This window comes from Pelecanus crispus, chromosome Z, assembly GCF_030463565.1.
Source record: "Pelecanus crispus isolate bPelCri1 chromosome Z, bPelCri1.pri, whole genome shotgun sequence".
Lineage (NCBI taxonomy): Eukaryota > Metazoa > Chordata > Aves > Pelecaniformes > Pelecanidae > Pelecanus > Pelecanus crispus.
This window is the reverse complement of record NC_134676.1, coordinates 5,200,336-5,220,111: the sequence shown is the minus strand read 5'-3', so window position 1 is coordinate 5,220,111 and position 19,776 is coordinate 5,200,336. Positions and strand designations below refer to the sequence as shown.

Below are 19,776 nucleotides of genomic sequence, written 5' to 3'. Positions count from 1 at the left end.
ACTCCAGTACTCAGAGAGTCTGAACCTCTGACTAAAGTTGGCACCTATTTGCCACGACAGTGTGGAGCTTTTTTACACCCTACTCTATCCATAAGACATCTACAACCTGCTTTTCACAAATTCCTGCTCCACTCCTATCCCAGGAGACAGAGATTATTGCTCTTAACCAATAAGCGCGTTTCCAGATAGCAGTTACGCACTCTTGCAGCTGCATGGACTGAGAAGGTGAGTCTTGAGAGGACATCAAGCTGGACAGAAAGGACAGTGGGTCTCCAGAGCAGGTGGACAGAGGAGGTAAGTGATGTGTGTGCATTAGGAGAACTGTTTATTTTGGGAGCATGCATCAGCAGCAGTATCCAGAGCCTTACAGAAGCTCAAAGCATGGGGAGTTTTGACTGTGCCAGGGCCAGGGAACTGTTGTTTATGAGCCATCTAAAAAATGGACTTCTAAACGTTTGCTCTGGTTTCCATAACTGCACATGTGGCTGTGCTGGACACACACCACGAGAGGGAGCCGGACACCGGAGCCGGACGGCGCTCCTCTCCGGCCATCCTGATAGCTACTTGCTAAACACCACCCAGTTGTCACACAGAGGAATGTCAAATAGCAGATTTCTCTAGAGAATTTTTACAGGCCAAAATTAAGGGATAGAAGCTGCCCACACCAGCTTGGCTTTTGGTTCACTCTGTATAAACCCAAAACTATTTCCCTCAGCAAACAGGTGCAAGATTGTGACATACCCCTTGGTGCTCTGTGCTGAAACAGATTTTTCCAGTCTGCATCAGCTCATAAAAACAAGATGATGAAAAGCAACATGGCCGCAAATATTGATGGGAACAGACTTGCTGATATTGCTCCTCCAGGAACCCTGCCTCTGGGACAGCTCAGTCCTTGCCTGGCCAAGGGAGATGTCTCCTCAGCTGGCACATGGGCTGAGCATCACTCTCCATCAATACACCATGTGGTTATCTCCGGCTCCTGCCATACCTCCACTTCCATTGCCACCTCTCCACACCGCTCCAGAGAAACTACAGATTGGGAAAAAATCTGGAAGTGAAACAGTGGGTTTGGTTGTAGGCAGCCTTACAGGAGGAGGCTAGACCAGATGAGTTGTAGAGGTCCCTTACCCTACTGGAGCAGTTTTGGACCATCATCTGGTTTTGACACTGTCTCCCATAACATCCTCATAGATAAGTTAGTGAAGTATGGGCTAGATAAGTGGACAGCAAGTTGGATTGAAAACTGGCTGAATGGCTGGGCTCAAAGAGTTGTAATCAGTGGCACAAATTCCAGCTAGAGGCCACTCATTAGTGGTGTAACCCAGGGGTTATACTGGGGCCAAAACTGTTTAATATCATAATTAATGACCAGGGTGATGAGGTAGAGTGCACCCTCAGCAAATTTGGGGAAGATACAAAACCAGGAATAGTGTCTGATACACCAGAGGGTTGTGCTGCCATCCAGAGGGTCCTCAACAGGCTGGGAAAGTGGGCTGACAAGAACCTCATGAAGATCAACAAGGAGAAGTGTGAAGTCGTACATCTGGGGAGGAACAATTCCAAGCACCAGTACCTGCTGGGGGCTGACCAGCTGGAAAGCAGCTTGGCAGAAAAGGCCCTGGGGGTCCTGGTGGACACCAAGTTGACCATGATCCAGCAATGTGCCCTTGCAGCAAGGAAGGCCAGCAGCCTCCTTGGCTGCATTAGGAAGAGCTTTGCCAGTAGGTCAAGGGAGGTGATCCTTCCCTTTTACTCAGCACTGGTGAGACACATCTGGGGTATAGTGTCCAGTTTTGGGGTCCCCAGTACAGGAGAGACAGGGACATTCAGAGCAAGTCCAGCAAAGGACCACAAAGATGCTTAAGGGATTGAAGCACCTGTCATGCAAGCAGAGGCCAAGAGACTTGGGACTGTTCAGCCTGGAGAAGTGAAGGCTCAGGGGGGATCTTATCCGTGTGTACAAATGTCTGATGGGGGAGAGTAAAGAAGGCAGAGCCAGATTTTCTCCATGGTGCCCAGTGACAGGAGTTCAGCTCCTAGGAGTGATTTCCCCATCAATGAGGTACGACAAGGGGCCCAAAAACACTGGCTATGTTTCACACATCCACAGCCCAACCTAGCAAAAGCAGACCAGGACTTGAGTTTTAGCAATCTGCAGAGCTCCATACATGGATTTACATCATTTTTAAGCACCTGTTGGAGTCCAAGAGCTGATGCAGCTCCCTGTGCAGACGTAATCCCTGCAAGTCCAACCTGAGCTGAGGAGCGCAGCCAAAACCAGCAGTATAATGGCAATCTGCTACCAAGTAGTTTTCAATGCACCTCTTGAAGGCCACTGAGCCTTGAGAGAGGTGTGGAGACAGGGCATGCGAAGCTGGATTAGGGCCATCAGAGTCTTTCCTGGCAGAGCTGACATCTTCAAGCTCTGTACCCAGCTAACGCAGCTAGACAGCTCCTGCCTGGCGAGCTAACACAGTCAGGGATCATTCAGGCATTTCTCTGGGACAGCTCAGGTACTAAGTCTGGTTGGGATCCAACCACTAACCCCTCTTCTGACCATGTCAACCATTGGGCTTGGTCCAAGGGGTGTTCTCAGGGCCGCCTTCCCACAGAGGACAGCAGGCAGAAGAAACGTATCACAGCCAGTTTCACCATCAGAGAGCTGATGAGATAATCATAGAATCGTTTAGGTTGGAAAAGACCTTTAAGATCATCCAGTCCAACCATTAACCTACACTACCAAGTCCACACTAAACCAGTCAAGGGTAGACTAGACTAAACCATGTCCCAGAACGCCACGTCTACCCGTTTTTTGAACACTTCCAGGAATGGGGACTCCACCACCTCTCTGGGCAGCCTGTTCCAATGCTTGACTACCCTTTCCGTGAAGAAATTTTTCCTGATTTCCAATGCAAACCTCCCCTGGTGCAGCTTGAGTCCATTTCCTCTCGTCCTATCACTTGTTCCTTGGGAGAAGACACCAACACCCCCCTCCCTACCCCCTCCTTTCAGGTAGTTGTAGAGAGCGATCAGGTCTCCCCTCAGCCTCCTCTTCTCCAGGCTAAACAACCCCAGTTCCCTCAGCCGCTCCCCACCAGCCCTGTGCTCCAGACCCTTCCCCAGCTTTGTTGCCCTTCTCTGAACATGCTCCAGCACCTCAATGACTTTCTTGTATTGAGGGGCCCAAAACTGGACACAGCATTCCAGGTGCGGCCTCACCAGCACCGATTACAGGAAGTCATAGATTCAGCCCTCCTAAATCACACAGGACTTAGGTGCCAGACACCAACCCCAGCTGCCTTGTCCTCAGCACCAAGTGATCTTCACACATGCCTAAAATCAAGAGGCAACTCACTAGTGACCTGTGTTACCTGCATGCTTGGTTTGCACGTCATTGCACGGTTACCCAGAGCTCACCCAGAGCCGGTGGCCCGCTCTCAGGCAGATTGTACCCAACAGGTACATGACAGGCACATGGCATATCTTGATCCCTTTGACAAGGAATGGTCTCTGCTGTTTTAGTCTTCCCATTTTGAATCCCAAAGCCCAAAAGACAGGAATAGACACCTACAGGCTTGAGTGCCCAGCACTGGAGGTTAATGATGGGCATGGGTTTGGCATGGATTGAATTACACCTGGGAGTTTTTCTATCATTCCCACCCTTCTGCACCAATCCTATAGGGAATCTCATTCCTCAGGCAACCAGGAGTGCTTTGGCTGTCTAAGGCACACAGCCGCGGGCAGGCGTTCCTGCATCTGACTCCAGCACCCGATCTGGGATGTGGCTCAGACCTTCTCAGAAGGTAATTGTTGGAAATTTAGGAATTCCTGAAGGCAGTTGCTGCAGCAGTTAAACCCTTCCCATAGTCGGCTGCACCTGTGATCCAGGGAACCTGTCACATGGCAGTGGACATCATCACTGCTCTGCCTCTAGTTCACAGAGCAGGCTGCTGCCAGGGGCCTCATTCCCACGTAGGTATCAGCAGACTGTGACCCTGTTACCTATTAACCAGCTCCGATAATCTAAACAAAGCATCGCTCCAAGACATCCATCACAGACCTGCAAGCCAGCCGCTTTTCTGTGAATCCCGTCCAACGTGTCAAGAACCTCATTAAAATGCCAGAATTGGAAAGGGTGCTCCCGAATCTGGTTCCCTGGAGGGGGTAGACGGCTGCTGAGCCTTCAGAGCCACCGCATGGCTCTGCAGATGGAGGCGGCACAGCCCGACAGCGAATCCTGCCTGCCCCCCACGCTGCATCCCTTTCACAGAGAGCAGAAAAGCTGATTTAAATGACACTGGGCTGGTGCCCATTTAACAAGAGGAAGTCTTGCTCATGCAGCAATGCTAAGCTGATGACCGCTATCAGAAACGCTACTCTTAGCAAGGAAAAAAAGAATGCAGCCTCCTGTTAAAAACATCTCCAGCAAAAGACAGGCACCCTGGGAATGAACACAGCGAGAATAACATCACTCCAGCTCATGTAGATGCTGAGGCTGTTTCCACAGGGCTGGAGGAAGCAAAGTCATAAAGCTAGATGGGTTCTGGTTCAACAACGAAACATTCTATGGTACGCTCCAGCACTCAGGTGAAGTTGCAGGGTTGCTTCTCTAAGCCATCACAGTAAGAGTCCTAAAGTGAATGAAACTGTAGTTTAAATTAGCCTAGCAGGTTCCTTAAGTTGGCTAGCTTTTTCTCTGCCCTTTCTTCCATAATTCACTCTCAAAACTTCCCTCTCCAGCCTCTTGACTGCCTTTCACAGCCTTATAAACCTCTCAAATATGCCACACTTCTGATATTCCAGATTCCTCCAGCAAGCCAGGGAGGCCAGGTTAAAACAAGAAGGAAAAATACCCCTTGAATTTCTCAAATAACTGATAAAAAGCAATTAAACAATGGAAGGTCACCAGGTCCTTCACTCTGGTGTGTTAACAGAGCAGTGCCTCCAAAAACTACCCAGAAACAGGAAAACTCGACAGGCTGCTGAACACGACACGCTGTGGTGCACACTCCCAGGTCAGTGTTTTGAGAGGGAAGGATGCTGAGCTGTCTTGGATGAGGAGAATAACGCCGGAGAGGCCGAGCGCAGGTATATCAAGAGCCCTCTTTGAAGCCTTGAGTCCTTTTAAGTGGTGGAGGAGGAGAAAGGACAGAGTTAAAGGAGAGTTAGTTAAAAACCAAAACAACAGAAAAAAAAGCAGCAGTGAAGAGGACATTTGGAGAGGCTGTTGGCAAGAGACCAAGGACTGAGCAAGAGGAAAGGTGGAGAATTCAAGGGGGAACCTTCTTAACATTTGCTTGGAGCTCACCAAGTGGGAGGAGAAACAAACTAATTAGTAATAGCAGGACAGGAGCCACGCTAGCCTATATAAGCTGGTGGGACATTTTCTTTTTCCCCACTGTCTTAGCCCTGCTTTCCTTCTGTCCTAGCCAGCAAAGCAACAGCTACCCCTGAACTCATCGGAGAGGTAAGAGCGCTCTGTTCGTTCCTTTTAATGCACAGCAATAAACACGCACCCTGTTATTGACTGAGTAACTCACCTGGATCTTCCTTCTCCCCCAACACACCTAACAAACAGCATTTGAACAGTGGGAGCAGCTGAGGCTCAAGAGGAGCACAGAGGTTGGGGAATGTCACAAGAATTTCAATTACTGAGGATTTTCTAGCAGGGTGAGGATTTATTAGTATTACTTAGCCCAGTTGGCTGAACCTTTGAGAAAGAAAAGGAAAAAAAAACACCACAAAAAACCCCCACCCAACAAACTCGAACTCTTTAACATCTCCTTTTACTGCTTTTCTATTCTGCAAAATGAAAAATGCCCAGATAGTAATAATATGCAGTTAATGTGATAGTATTGCTGGATTTCTCTGTCCCCGAGAGACAGATCTCTGTAAACTGAATTGCGAATGGGCTTAATGAATATTTGAATCTGAGGGATGAGCTTTCTTTTCAACTAATGCTTTGAAATGTATCTTCTATGGGAAAACCTGAAAGGTTTTTTTATTTTTTCAGTGAGGGTCAAGTGCATTATAATCTCTGTTTTGGGGAGTGTGCTTGTGCATGCGTGTGTTCCTATACATAACACAACACTACACTTACCCAGCTTTACTGAACCCCTGGTAACATTACACAGGCTACGCTGGAATCAGAGCTGCTGAGAATCTGGCCCTTTCCTCCTATTGTACTTGGATGCAGGAATTCCTCTAAAAACACGCTGCACGCAGAGCTTGGCTGCCCGCACGCTTCACAGCAACAATTCAGAGAATGCAAGATACAATGGCTGTAATTGTGCAGTGGCAGTTCCTTGGACAAACAAATACCACACGGTAATTTAAATCCTCTCGATTTAGAGAATAACTTGAATTTTATCAGGGAGGGAGGAAAATTCCAGAAAGAAGAGAAAGTACTAGACAACTTTGCTGCATTTTCAGAGATAAAAGCCCAACACCTAGCGACACAAGGCACTAGCTTGGAAATAACTGTTACCTGGGAGCATTAAAACAATTAGCCTCTCTTCCTCTCCCAGCTGCAAGCACAGCATCACTCTTACCACGCATAGCACAGAATGAATGTGTGACCGGGCTTGTCTCCATTGCAGCACGTGAATAAAAAGCTATTTGCAGGCCAGACGTTGCAGGAGTGCGGCACCAGCCCCGAGTCTGCTTCGCTGCAGCTTTAACAAGGCATTACTGACATGCCGTAGGTATGGCATGACACGGACGAAGTGTACGCAAGTGGAAGAGGTATTGATTTAGGGAGACATGAAGTTGCATAACATCAGTGCTTTGCTACAGGACATTCATTAACTCTGAAAAGATGACGATAAAAAAAAACAATAGATTAGCTTCTTGGCCCTGGAATGATTTCATTTTCATGCAAGAGAAACTTTTTTTTTTTTTTTTCTATTCTCACGGGTTCCTTTTCATAGCCGATACAAAAGTATTTAGATACTTTTAGCTGCAAAACTTTCTTTCTTGCTTACATGAGCATTCTTAGCAAGGGTGGCAGAGAGGTATTATCCAACAGCACAAAGATATCTAGGCAAGGAGAGGTAGCAAACATCTGGAATCACTGGGAAAAAACAGCAGTGCCCGACATCTAACCCTCACTTTCCATGGTACGCCATGGGAAAATAGTTTTAAATAGTTCCTCTGCACTTGCAGCAGAGCACAGATCAGTCCTTGCACCACAGAGATGAAAATCACATTCCGACTTGCTCTGCCTGGGTCCTGCTGCTGCTCCTGTACCACACCAGTTACACACACCAGCATCGGGAGCCCGCACTGCATTTCCTACCAAACGCTTGTCCGGACAACCTCTCCAATGCGTCCATGAGACCAGGCAGTGCACTTCAAGCTGCGTGTCTGACAGCAGGACTTAAACAGTCTTTAGTTAAGCATCTGAGATCAAAAAACACTATCCCAGACTAATAGAAATAAGGAATAAAAAAAAATTTCTTAAATCCTGCCCCCCTGCAGAAGCCAAGCAGCCTGTTCCAGCAGAACAGTTCTTTCACAATTATTTCCACTTCCTTCCTTCGTGCACTAAAAAAAAAAAAAGCCCACTTTGACTGAAAACCGCATGTTAACGTAACTTCAATAGCAAGTCTTCAAAAGACCCGCTGTAGACTGGCCTTCATGCAATCCCTGTCAGAACATGCACACTTCAGCTTGAATTAAAATTCAGACATCACTGTCTTAAAATTGTCTGAGCATCTCCATTATTCTGGGATGAGGTGCCGTTTGTCTTCTGTCCTTTCTTAAATAGCTGCTATTGCCTATTCCCTAAAACAAGGTAATGTGTTAGCAAATCATTAATCTGAGCATATATGGCAGCTACTGCTTCTTACAATGTCAAAAATTATTAAAAATGCCCAAAAAATTCTATGCTGCTGCCTGTTTCCAAGTGGTTCACTGCTCCTTTATACTTTCTTTGGACAACTAAGTAGAAGTAGTGCAAGTTCTCCATGCTCCATGTTTCTGGACAGATGGGACAAGCCTCAGGGCTGCGGTGATAGCCAAACCACCGCACACAGGAGGCAGCCCTCACACAGAGCACAGGATGTGATTTGGGGCGGCAGTGAAGCCAATGGGGTTGCATCTGTCATCAAGACCCCACCTGAAACCAAGGGTGCTCACTCTCAGCCTACACATTACATACGGGGCTGCTCTGCAGGTGACAGGGTGTTTCATAATGATTTCCTTCTCTTCAGCATATATAAGCTGATAGGAAAGATGAACCAAAGATCCCTCTGTAGAGTCACATGACTTAATAGACAAGGACATAACGAACATGAGTTTGATTGGCACTGCTGGCCAGAAGGTACCCATGATCACCCCCTAATCGCTGTGATTTTGAATATTCTGGAAGAACAGGTATGCAGGGCATTGACGCAGCCTTCATCGGGGTGAAGTTCAAGCCAGCTTGGTGGAAGTGACTCACCTGGTCACCTGGTCTTTTTGCCGTGCCAAGTGCATCGGGATGACTTCAATTCTGCCCAGGAAAACCCAGAGCAAAGGAGTTCTCCGGTCTCAGACTCGCACTGTGCAGCACTGCCTTACGCAGCCGCCGTGCCAGCAGCACAGCCCATGCACTCCCAAATAACCTCAACAGCCAGTAAAAGGCTTCACATCTCACAGGGGTTTAGAACATGTAATTATTATGTGTCTCAGGGTAAAAATTACCTTGCATGAGAAAGAAATGAAACTCCACTCGGGTACTCACTACAGGAGAAGTCCTTTCCCATTCATTCTGGTCCTGATTCAGCAAAACACTGAATTCACGTTGCTTCACTGGGAAGTTAAGTATGCGCTTAAGTGCCTTCCTATGGCAAAGCAACTCAAAGTTTTGATGAATTAGGGCTTCCAGCTTGACCCGCTTTCTACCCCACCATGTGAGTGGGCCAGACAGTGACTCTGACACCTCACATGCATGTTACATCCCACGTTGCAGAACGTGTCCAGACTCCTGCAGTGGAAACAGTTCCTCACTCAGCATGCAGGGAAACATTTTGGGCATGCTAGCACGGGACACACAACACCATTCTGCAAATGCAAATCCAACAGCCCTTGACTTCATAGATTAGCAGCAGAGAAAGCCTAAGTTACATAAAGAGGAAGATTCTTTAAATTGAAAATGTAAATGTACTTTCACCAAATGAAGAGCATTTATCTTGGCTGGAAATTTTGATTTAACTGAAAGTGCATCCAATTCACTTATTCCATTATTTCAGAATAAAATATGAGAAAAGCGAAGGTTAATGAATCAAGGTAATGAATTATAACTGAGCCAGGAAAAAGCCTTCCAGCACCAAGACACCATCCCTAGCAACACTCTCATCCTTTTCTTTTCTTCCTCCTCTAGTTAAGCTCCTTGCCTTCATGTCCTACACAAAGTCAAATTCAACAGTCTTCTACATACTGGTCCTGTCTTCACGCTCTTTCATGTGGAGCCTATCCTTGCATTAACAGGGCCATTCCAGAAGGCAGAAAATGGCTATTTATTATTTGCACAAACATTTACTACTTCCTGAAATGTCACCATCAGCCTTCCAATAGCGTACAGTAAGAAATTAGCCAGGATCTACATTAACCAGCCGTTCCCCCACAAAGACTCAGAGCTGCTTAATCACACGTCTGGCTCTGCAAGCGTAATGCCCAGGGGTGAGGCTGCTTTAGCTTAAGTACTCAGCACCTGTATTTCTGAAGTATGAATTCTCTTCCCCAGTTGCCAAGAAGGCTTTTACTGAAGTTGCAAGTGAGTCAAGGTCTAGCTTCAATAATTACGTGCTTGTATCATGTTATTTAGACTATTAACTCACAACAATTCTTTACTTCTTGCACAAGCTGTTACTCACCCATGAGATCTGAAGCAGCTCTGGTTCTGTATTCACTCAACAACATACCTTGTCTTGTGTTTTCTTTGTCTTGACAATTACCAAGAATTAGTCCTACTCTTCAGGAAACTGAATATGCTCCAGGGAAAGGTTTGGTTGTTTTAAATTTGCTGACTTCATATGGAGAATAGGCCCTTAAACCATTAAGGAATTGGCTATAGGACATTGTTTTTTAAACTCCAGTGTTTACAGTTAGGTGTAAGCCTCTGATCCACGTGCCTGAATGAAGCTGTCTAGAGCTGTATGAAGTGCCAAAGGGTATTCCAGCAGCTCCTAATCCGAAGGGCATGTCTCCCATAGGGGACCCCATCTCTCCCAGCCCTGCATGGATGCTCCAAACACCTTATTTAGACCTAAACACCTCCGTTCGGCCTCTAATGCTCCCCTACTTTATTTAAGTCTTGATATAGTGCCTGCTAAATTTAATAAGAGTCTTTCCATTAGTCCCTGAGGATTTCTTACTACAGGTCCAAATATGTGGTCACCTATGTTGTCTTACGCTGAAGAGCAAAGGCTAGTGCAGACCATGTAACACCCTACAGGGCAGCTGGCAGAGAGAAGGCGGCAACATGACTAAGGCCAAATAGAAAGCAAGCACTCTGATTTTGACCTTTAAGCTCTTAAATCGGTGCTGGGTACTTCTAAAGATGGGGCAGCTAAAAGCACAATTCAACACAGAAAAAAAAAAGTGTGTAGCTATGCACATGAGTAATGGAGTAAGGCACCGTGAACAGCCCTCAAGCTAAGACCACGCTCATGAGAAAGGTTGAGCTGATCCCAGTCAGTAACTGTATAGAGATCCATAAATCTAATTTTAGGTACCTATTATTGATGGCTGACGGATAAATTCAAACTGGATATATGGGTTAAGCAGCAGGGGAAACTTAATCATTGAAGTAGCTTCCTAGATTGTGGTTCAACTTCCACCAACTTCTGTGCTCAATTTCTATTTGAGGTAAGCTTTAACTTCTGTGAAGCCAGTGTCTCTTAATGCTGTCTTGCTCTTCTGGAAGTCACCCTTTAAATCAAGAGCTTCTTGATTTCTAGAAAACATGGTATAGCTGAGCAGGGTGTTAAAATCAGGTGAAATACCACTATGACACAAGGCTCAGTGGTTCCTTCTGGTGTTCAAATCCATGACTGCATGAAACTCCAGAAGGACAGCGCAGGGTCCCAAGTGCACATGAAAAGAGAATGTGCTCACGAACACGTGAGAATCATGTTCAGAGTAAGGATTTTCCTCTTTCTGGCTCCAGAATAACACATGGTGAGCAATAATATGTGGTAGAGAGAATAAACAGGGATCAGTAAGAGGCATTGTAACGAACTCTTTTTTTTTTTTTTTTCCCCTTGAATTTTACCAAAGGGTCAGAACATCAACATGGAAAATAGTGTTGATGTCAAGATAGAAACCAAGGGGGAAAGAAAGCAAATAAAGCAGAATCCACTGACCAAAGCTGGGAAGAGAGTCTGCAGAGCTGTTGGGTACATCACTGGAGACATGAAGGAATTTGGAGCCTGGCTAAAAGGTAAAGCTACTTCATCATGACTAATTAGGGGATTCCAAAGAAAAATTGCATCAAAGGAGTAATAACTAACTCCTCAGTAACATGATTCAAGTTGAAGTATTACAGAAACTACCTCTGCTCTGATTTATTTCCATTTTGTAGGAAAAAATCAGCTTTGTGCGGAGATCCACATATTGCTTAAATCTTGAGGATGACTGAGATGACATTTACCTCCAACATGTCATGTACAAAGTGAATTTAGCCCCACAGAACATAACCCGGGATGGTTATTCTGTGCTCTGCCATTCTTCATAAGGCTCCCTGTCCTTTCAGCTGAGCAGTTTCTGTCAAGCCTAATGCCACTGTGAAGTTAAATTACACATAGGTAGGTGTGTTTGGTCCCCGTAATAAATCAGCAGTGGGATACACACACGATTTGCCATCTGAGGCACAGACATCATAAATTAGCCGGTTCATATGAAACTGGTCCACGGTACTTTATAACAGGGGACTCTGGGAACCACACTGTTCATCTCAGTTTTCCAGCTGTAAGACTTCAGTATAGAACATAATAAATCCCAGTCAGGTTTTACAGGCTTGTTGATTCATTGTTTCAGTCGTGCTGCCAAGTTGCACTGCCAAAACTCTTCCCGAGTTTCAAAAACACCATCCCGAATCGATATCATCTGCACCCTTTGGGGTTTTTTATTATTATTAATTTAATTTGATCTCTTCCAGATAAACCTCTCATGATCCAGTTTATTGACTGGGTGCTGCGTGGGATATCCCAGGTGATGTTTGTCAACAATCCCCTCAGTGGGCTTATTGTAGTTGCTGGTCTCCTGGTGCAGAACCCATGGTGGACACTCACAGGCTGTTTAGGAACAGTTGTCTCAACTTTAACAGCACTTATTCTGGGTCAGGACAGGTAAGCCCATCTTTTTCCCCTTCAAAACCAGACTGTCACGTCAATGCTGACTGATGTGTTAAGCAAGCGACATGGATGAAAAGCATGTATCTAGCTTTTGCTGGCTATGTATCCGGTCTGGTAGGACCAGACAGATGTTCCCACCAGCCGCATCTGATGCAAAGGGACACTGGATGTAACTGCAGAAGGGGTAGCTGGGGCCGAAAGGACACGGGACTCAAGCATGTGAAATTGAAGGTCGTTGCATGAGCCTTGGCAGGTCATCATCACACAGAGTCACAACTGCATGGGGAGGGAGGGGGTGATGCGAGCAAAGCACCCTCCAGGGGAGAAGATTTCAAGATGGTTTTCTTTTACACAGATCAGCCATTGCAGCAGGCCTGTATGGCTATAACGGGATCTTGGTGGGATTGCTCATAGCCGTCTTCTCTGCTAAGGGAGACTACTACTGGTGGCTTCTGTTGCCGGTAGCACTGGTGTCCATGACGTGGTAAGTCTGATGGCTCCTCTGCTTCTTATTCCAGTCCCAGTGTCCCCACACTAAGACTGAGCTCTTGTATTTTTATGCACTGTTGTCGTGGTTTAGCCCCAGCCAGCAACTCAGCACCACGCAGCCGCTCGCTCACTGCCCCTGTCCTGATGGGATGGGGGAGAGAATCAGAGGAGTAAGAGTGAGAAACACTCCTGGGGTGAGATAAGAACAGCTTAATAATTGAAATAAAGTAAAATAGTAATGATAATAGTAACAGTATAATAATAACAATATACAAAGCAAGTGATGCCCAATGCAATTGCTCACCACCCGCCGACTGATACCCAGCCAGTTCCCGAGCAGCGATCGCAGCTCCCCGGCCAACCCCCCCCAGTTTCTATACTGAACATGACGTCATATGGTATGGAATAGCCCTTTGGCCGGTTTGGGTCAACTATTCTGGCTGTGCCCCCTCCCAGTTTCTTGTGTACCTGGCAGAGCATGGGAAGCTGAAAAGTCCTTGACTGGCATAAGCAGTACTCAGCAACAACTAAACCATCATTGTGTTATCAACATTCTTCTCCTACTAAATCCAAACCACAGCACTGTGCCTGCTGCTAGGAAGAAAATTAACTCTATCCCAGCCGAAACCAGGACAACTGTACAGACTACAATGGGGAAGAAACACAACTGGTACATACGTGCTACTAAATCTGTATCATTATTTGCACTTTTAAACTTAAATGTAATCCCAAAACAAATAAAATACCCACATAATCACAAATAAACCCAATGGGGAAAAGGAAAATCAATGGCTGATCATATGTAATCCAATGCCCTAAATGTCAGCCATATTGCTGCAATGCATCAATTCACTTTTATCTCAAGAGGAACATTATTTTAACCATTCCCTACCACCATCAACCACAAGTGTTTCATCTGTTTAAGCCACCATATAAAAATGTCATGAAAATTTACATCTCCAGGCACAGAAGCCGTTCAGTGGTTCCGAGACATGATGGTTGATGCTAATGAAAACAAACAACTAATAATAATAATACTTTATTCATATATGACACCATAATCTGCCAGGTATTTGGACAGAAAATTTTAAAAGCTGGTCTTTTGCCCCCAGATGTCTAGGTGGAGATGGGTAAACCATGCATATCACCTGTCTGCCTGAAGCTCATGTAGTGTTATACTCACTTTAATAAGCACAACTTTGATGTCAGCCTTTACTTCTGATCCATAAGCTTGAACAAGGACACACAGCCACCTTCACAGTTCACTCAGAACTGGCACGGGTGTCCTAAACTCAGTCCACTTCAAGTACTTTTAAAAAAAAAAAAAGTAAACACTGAGACTGAGCTGTGGAATAACTCCATTAAATCACTGGATCCTCCACACAAGTGGGGGATCATGGCTCCTTCATGGTCACCAAATTCACCCCGTATATTGCATAACATTACAGGAATCTGCACATTGCTAACTGGAAATTTACCAAGTGACCCTAGAATGTCTCTGATTTTGTCAGAAAGACCGAGGAAATTAAACAGTTTTTTTAAAAAAAAAGATCGAGTGAATTTCCTGCAGTTGTTTTTTTTGTTGGGTGGTTTGGTTTGTTTTTTTTTTCCCCAGCCGACAAGCTCCCAGTGAGACCATTTTGTTCTTCTTTCAGCCCTGTTTTCACCAGTGCTTTAGGCTCTGTCTTCTGTAAGTGGGATCTGCCTGTTTTGTCCTTGCCTTTCAACTTGGCCTTGACCCTCTACCTGGCTGCATCAGGACCCTATAACCTCTTCTTCCCTACAACTGTCATTCAGCCTGCAACAGCAACACCAAACATCACCTGGACGTATGCTGAAGTGCCAATGGTAGGATGCCCGAAAGACAACAGCCTTCTCCATTTACAAAGAAAACCACTCTAGAATCATGCGATCTTCCTTTACGTTCTGCGTTACGGCCTGGCAATACAAAAGTTATACAAAATTTATTAGCTATTATCCAAAACATAAAGGTTTACTCTAGGAATTGACATTTTTGATAGCTTGAAAATAAGAATCTTTTTGGTATCTGGTATCTTTCATTTACAGTTGGATCTAAATTATAATCTTCAAAGGGCCCCTAGAATCTAATTACCCATTACTGTGCATATACTGATCAGCGCCCCATAGATAAGGTTGTGCTGGGACTACCAGTTAACTCAGAGGTTAATTTTAGTTTTCCATGTAGAGTGCTGTGTTTTTAAAAATCGCATCTTTCTGATTAGAAATGAGCAAGCAGGTATTACTGTGGAAGAATGGTTACAAACTTGGGTGCAGGCACATGTTCATGTATTTTTAGTTAGTATTCAAGTGTGACCTTTCAAAAAAAAAAAAAAATTATTATTCTGCATAGCATGGTAAACAACACAGATACTAGAGTAATAGCTTTCCCCTAAGGCTCAGTGGACTGTTTTGAGGGGTTCCCAGGGAGTGATTAAGAAAAGGAAGTTAATTGACACTAAATAGCAATCCATACAAGTGACATTTTCTAAAAGAGTGTTTACCATGGTGCATAATTTTATGGGGACCATAAATGGACTGTGCTGCATGGAGGAACACAACACTTTTGACAAAAAGCATCTTAAAACCATCTCTAAGCTGTAACCAAGTTGGGCTCTGTCCCACCAACCCAGCAACTCTCATTCATATTCCTAGTGAATCCCAAGGGAGTTTCAGGTATATAAACACATCAGGGACATAGCCTTACCTGAGTAAAGTCTTGTAATTCTGACCAAGCCATTATTGGCCTTTTCATCCTCAGATCCGCCCACTCAGAGGCGAATATCTTCTCAAAGGCATCATCTACCTGAACACTTCCATTTCCTAGATTTGCTGTCATGCTCTGTAACAGCATGTAAAGACGGCCAAGTCAGCAGCACGTGTAAAGATGATGAGCAAATCCTTCCTAGCCCTTTCACAAAAGACATTTACCTTTGATATTAGAGCAAAAACCCGGCAGAGGATCTCATGGCTAGGGAACAAGGCATGTCTCATTTTCATCAAAGGGGAAACCCTGTGGAAATGCCCTGCTGCCTCCTGAGAAGTGTTCAGACTTTCCACTTACAGTCCAGAAAGAGAGACTGCATCCAACAAATGCCGAACACAAACCTGGCCAAGAGAAATAGGTTAAAAAAAAAAAAAAAAAAAATTACAAAGCCAATAACAAATTGTCTTTTTTTTTTTTTTTAAATTCCTGCAGCTCCTGCAATCCATTCCAGTCGGGGTGGGTCAGGTTTATGGCTGCAATAACCCCTGGACTGGGGGAATTTTCCTAATTGCTTCATTTATCTCTTCTCCGCTCATTTGTCTGCATGCAGCAATTGGATCAGCAGTGGGGATGCTGGCAGGTAAGGATTTGACTTGTGGCACAGATTTATATAAAAGCATGGAGAACAAAATAGGAACTGCAATGAGTGAAGCATTTACAGTCACAAATGTTTCTTCCATTGGAGAGTGACTGTTTGGAAAAAAAAAAAAAAAACAAACATATATACACTTCTGTTTTAAGAATTCTTTTGATTGACTTCCCCATTCTCTTACCTCATTTTATGATGGTGGAAATCTTCAGAAGAGAGAGTATTTCTGGCTGAAATGAATTCTTATCATGAAATACTTCATTTCTGTATATATTCTGATGGTTTTAGGAGCAGCTTAATAAAAGCCATAGCCATCAGTCTGAATGGGCAGGCCTCAGGGATGCATTTAGAGTTCACATGTACGCTCGTTCACTCATATATCTTCTGCTGAGATTGTATGGCCAAATTCAGCTCGGCAGCACCAGGGAAATTGATTGCATTAGATTAAAGAGGCTTTAGTCTTAGACCGTAGCAACATGACTACAAATAGGAACTCGGTGTACCTAGGCAGGCCAGAGCCCTAAAAAGTTGAATCCGTGCCATTTCTAGCTGCTTTTATCTCTTCGGCCAAGGAATGACACATCTTTGACTTATTTTGCAGCACTGAGCTTAGCAACACCTTTTAGCAAAATCCGCTCCGGCCTGTGGGGCTACAACAGCTCCCTCTCATGCACTGCGATCGGAGGCATGTTCTACGCTTTCACCTGGCAGACACATTTGCTGGCAATGGCCTGTGGTACGTACCCTGCGGATTTTCACTACTGCCATGTTTCCTTTTGAAGTGAGACAAGATGCATTTATACTGGAGGTGGGCTGAAGCCAGATGGCCACCTCTAGACAAGCAGATGGACTTAGGCGAGACTGACAAATGATGGAGCCGGATGTTCGAGCCATTGCTCTAACATACCCTGACAAAATAAAAGCAGGGCTTTCGCTTTCAGCCAAGAGTTGTGTGTAAAACAAGAGATGTGATCAGTGGATGCTGATTAACTAAGGCCTCTGAAATTAGATGCTTAGTTTTGAGGCTTTAATTGTGTTTGTTCGACATTGGTGGGTGAATCATATTTGTTTTTCCAATCATAGATACTAGCTCAAATTCCTTCTTTGGAGAAGGACATATCTAAAGTTTGAGAAAACTGGAGCTCAGGATCTGTCTGCACCTGGAGTTAGACAGCACAGTTTCCCCAGTCTGTTGAAATGGATACCAAAGGCATGAGCTAGGCAACGCAGAATGATTGAAGAATTATTTATAAGGCAATTCCATATGAAATTTCAATATCACAGTGAGCTGGGAGTTAAACTATTGCTCATTCAGTGCTCATATAAAAAAGATTTAGCTTTGTATCTCATTGACCCACCTTCTAGCCCTAGAGGCAGGAGAGATGGGGGTGGAAAGGTTATTTTCCTATTTAACCCCATCCATCAAGCTACATACTTTCCACATCACTGCACTTTTCAAAAGCCTCTGTTTCTATAGTCATACTTTTCATCACTCCATTTCTTTTTTTTTGTTTTGCCCTTTTCATGAGCTCCGGGTGGGAGGGGACACAGTGCAAAGGAAAGAGCTTCAAGAGGGGGCTGTCCAGGCATGATCACAAATATTGGCTGAGCTACCCAAGGCAGTGTGAGAGATGTTCGTCCTTGCTGGTTTCCTCCTAGAGCAACTGAACTCACCAGGAACTTTCTTTTTCACAGCACTCTTCAGTGCCTATCTGGGAGCAACAGTGACTAACATGTTGTCTGTGGTAAGTAGTGTATCAGCTAAGGTCTTGCTTCCAACAGCAGATTTGAACATTGTATATTTTCCTGGCCTGTCAAGCAAGACACCAAGACTCAAAGGCAGAACTGATCCGGGAGAGGGGACACTATCTGCCCAGGGGTTTGCTGTGGTTCCCACTGAAACAGGCCACTTACAATCATCACATACCACTTTTCATCCTCGGAGCTTGCATGAACTTCCACAGCTCAGCCCTCAACACCTCTGAGATAATTATATGTCTATATTTTGTGCCTGAAGCAACTGAGAAAAGTGCCCTCCGCATATGTAAAGAAACCTCAAATTTGGTTTAATTGCTTTGCCCAAGTGCCAAAAGGCAGCCAGTACAACAGCCCAGGGAAAAGCTGAATGCATCTGGTACCCACTCCTGTCTCATCTGCATCCACTCCTCTCATCTCCATCCAAGACCACTGCAGATGTACAAAGAGGAGGCAGCCTTCCCACCAGAGCTGGTAGATGTTGCAGGTTAATGCACAATGTCAAGATCTCATAAAGAAATCCTGCCACCCCAGGGAGAGGCTCCATGCAAAACCAAGTCAAGTCTTCCTTGAGAAAGCTTGTTCCAAGCTGCCTGGCTCTGAGTTTTGTTCAAGGGCTGGGGGATCAAATGAAAAAAAGACACATAGTAAATTGGTGCTCTGTATTTTTCTTTGCAGTTTGGGGTGCCATCAGGAACCTGGTCTTTTTGCTTGTCTGCGCTGACCTTCCTGTTAATAACCACAAACAACTCTGCCATCTACAAGCTACCGCTCTCCAAAGTCACCTATCCAGAAGCCAACCGAGCTTATTATCTGAAGATGAAGAAACATCAGAGGTCTTGCTGTGAGGTATGAAGACCCAAGAAGAGAGATACTTTGCAGATTTTAAGGCAAGAGTGCAAGGTGTTTCCCCAATAAACGTGATTTGTGTGCTACAAAGTCAAAAGACAAAAAAAAAAAATCGTCACCTTCTGAGTGGAGAGACTTTTTAAACCACATTCGTTTGTTCTATCCTGATTAGATAGGACCATGCTGTGCTGGAAGGACCTTTCCTAAGACCAGGTTGTAATGATTTGAAAGCACTTATGCCTGAAAAGACACTTGAATTTTAAGCAGTGGGGAAATGACTTAGAAATTGGGGGGGAAAAAAAAAAAAAATCTGTTTGTGAAATCCAAGTTACAGCAATCGGACATAAAGCAATAAAGAGCAGAGCATCTCTCAGCATCTGATGGGACTCCTAATTAATGGCTAAAACCAGCTTACAACGGCAACAGGATACGTCCTAGAGAGCTTCATAGTAGCAGAGAAGTGGAATAAACAGTACCCTTTGCTAAGTAGAAAATAGGCGGTGAAGAATTCTGCCTGGAGGATCTCTCAAGCCCGGTAGAGAGAGATGTGCACTCGCAATAATCACACATGAGACGGACACAGATAAATTGCAGGCAGCGCTGCTAACACTTGCAAGACCTGTGGTAAAAATCACAATAATGGCAGTGGGGTTGGTTGTATAAGGCCCAGTTTTGGATGTTTTTTTTGCACTAGGCTCTAACATTTCGTGAAAGAAATGTTTCAGGCCTACCCAGTTGCAGAGAAAAGTCTCTAAACCCAAGGCCAAGAAAGCAAATGCTAGTGAAAAGAATCTTTTTCTACAAAAAAAAAAAAAAAAAAGTTTCATCATTTTATGTTAATCTTACAGTTTTTCTTAATGCTAGAACTTGGTCATGGGTTAGCAAAGAAGGGAACAGCAGCAAACTCATTGCTGTCCCTTTCCTATGCAATAAAATGGCTCAGTTCAGTCGGTGCACAAGTAGAACTAATT

At 44.7% G+C, this 19,776-nt stretch overlaps 1 protein-coding gene across 1 annotated transcript; it reads left to right on the top strand.

Moving 5' to 3' along the window:
• The first annotated feature begins 11,277 nt into the window (after window positions 1-11,277).
• LOC104025368 (urea transporter 2) lies at window positions 11,278-18,811 on the top strand. Its single transcript, XM_009483525.2, has 8 exons — window positions 11,278-11,425; window positions 12,143-12,332; window positions 12,694-12,822; window positions 14,483-14,675; window positions 16,045-16,192; window positions 16,803-16,937; window positions 17,897-17,946; window positions 18,635-18,811. Exons 1-8 carry the CDS (start codon window positions 11,278-11,280, stop codon window positions 18,809-18,811), a joined length of 1,170 nt encoding a protein of 389 aa, XP_009481800.2.
• Window positions 18,812-19,776: the final 965 nt, after the last annotated feature.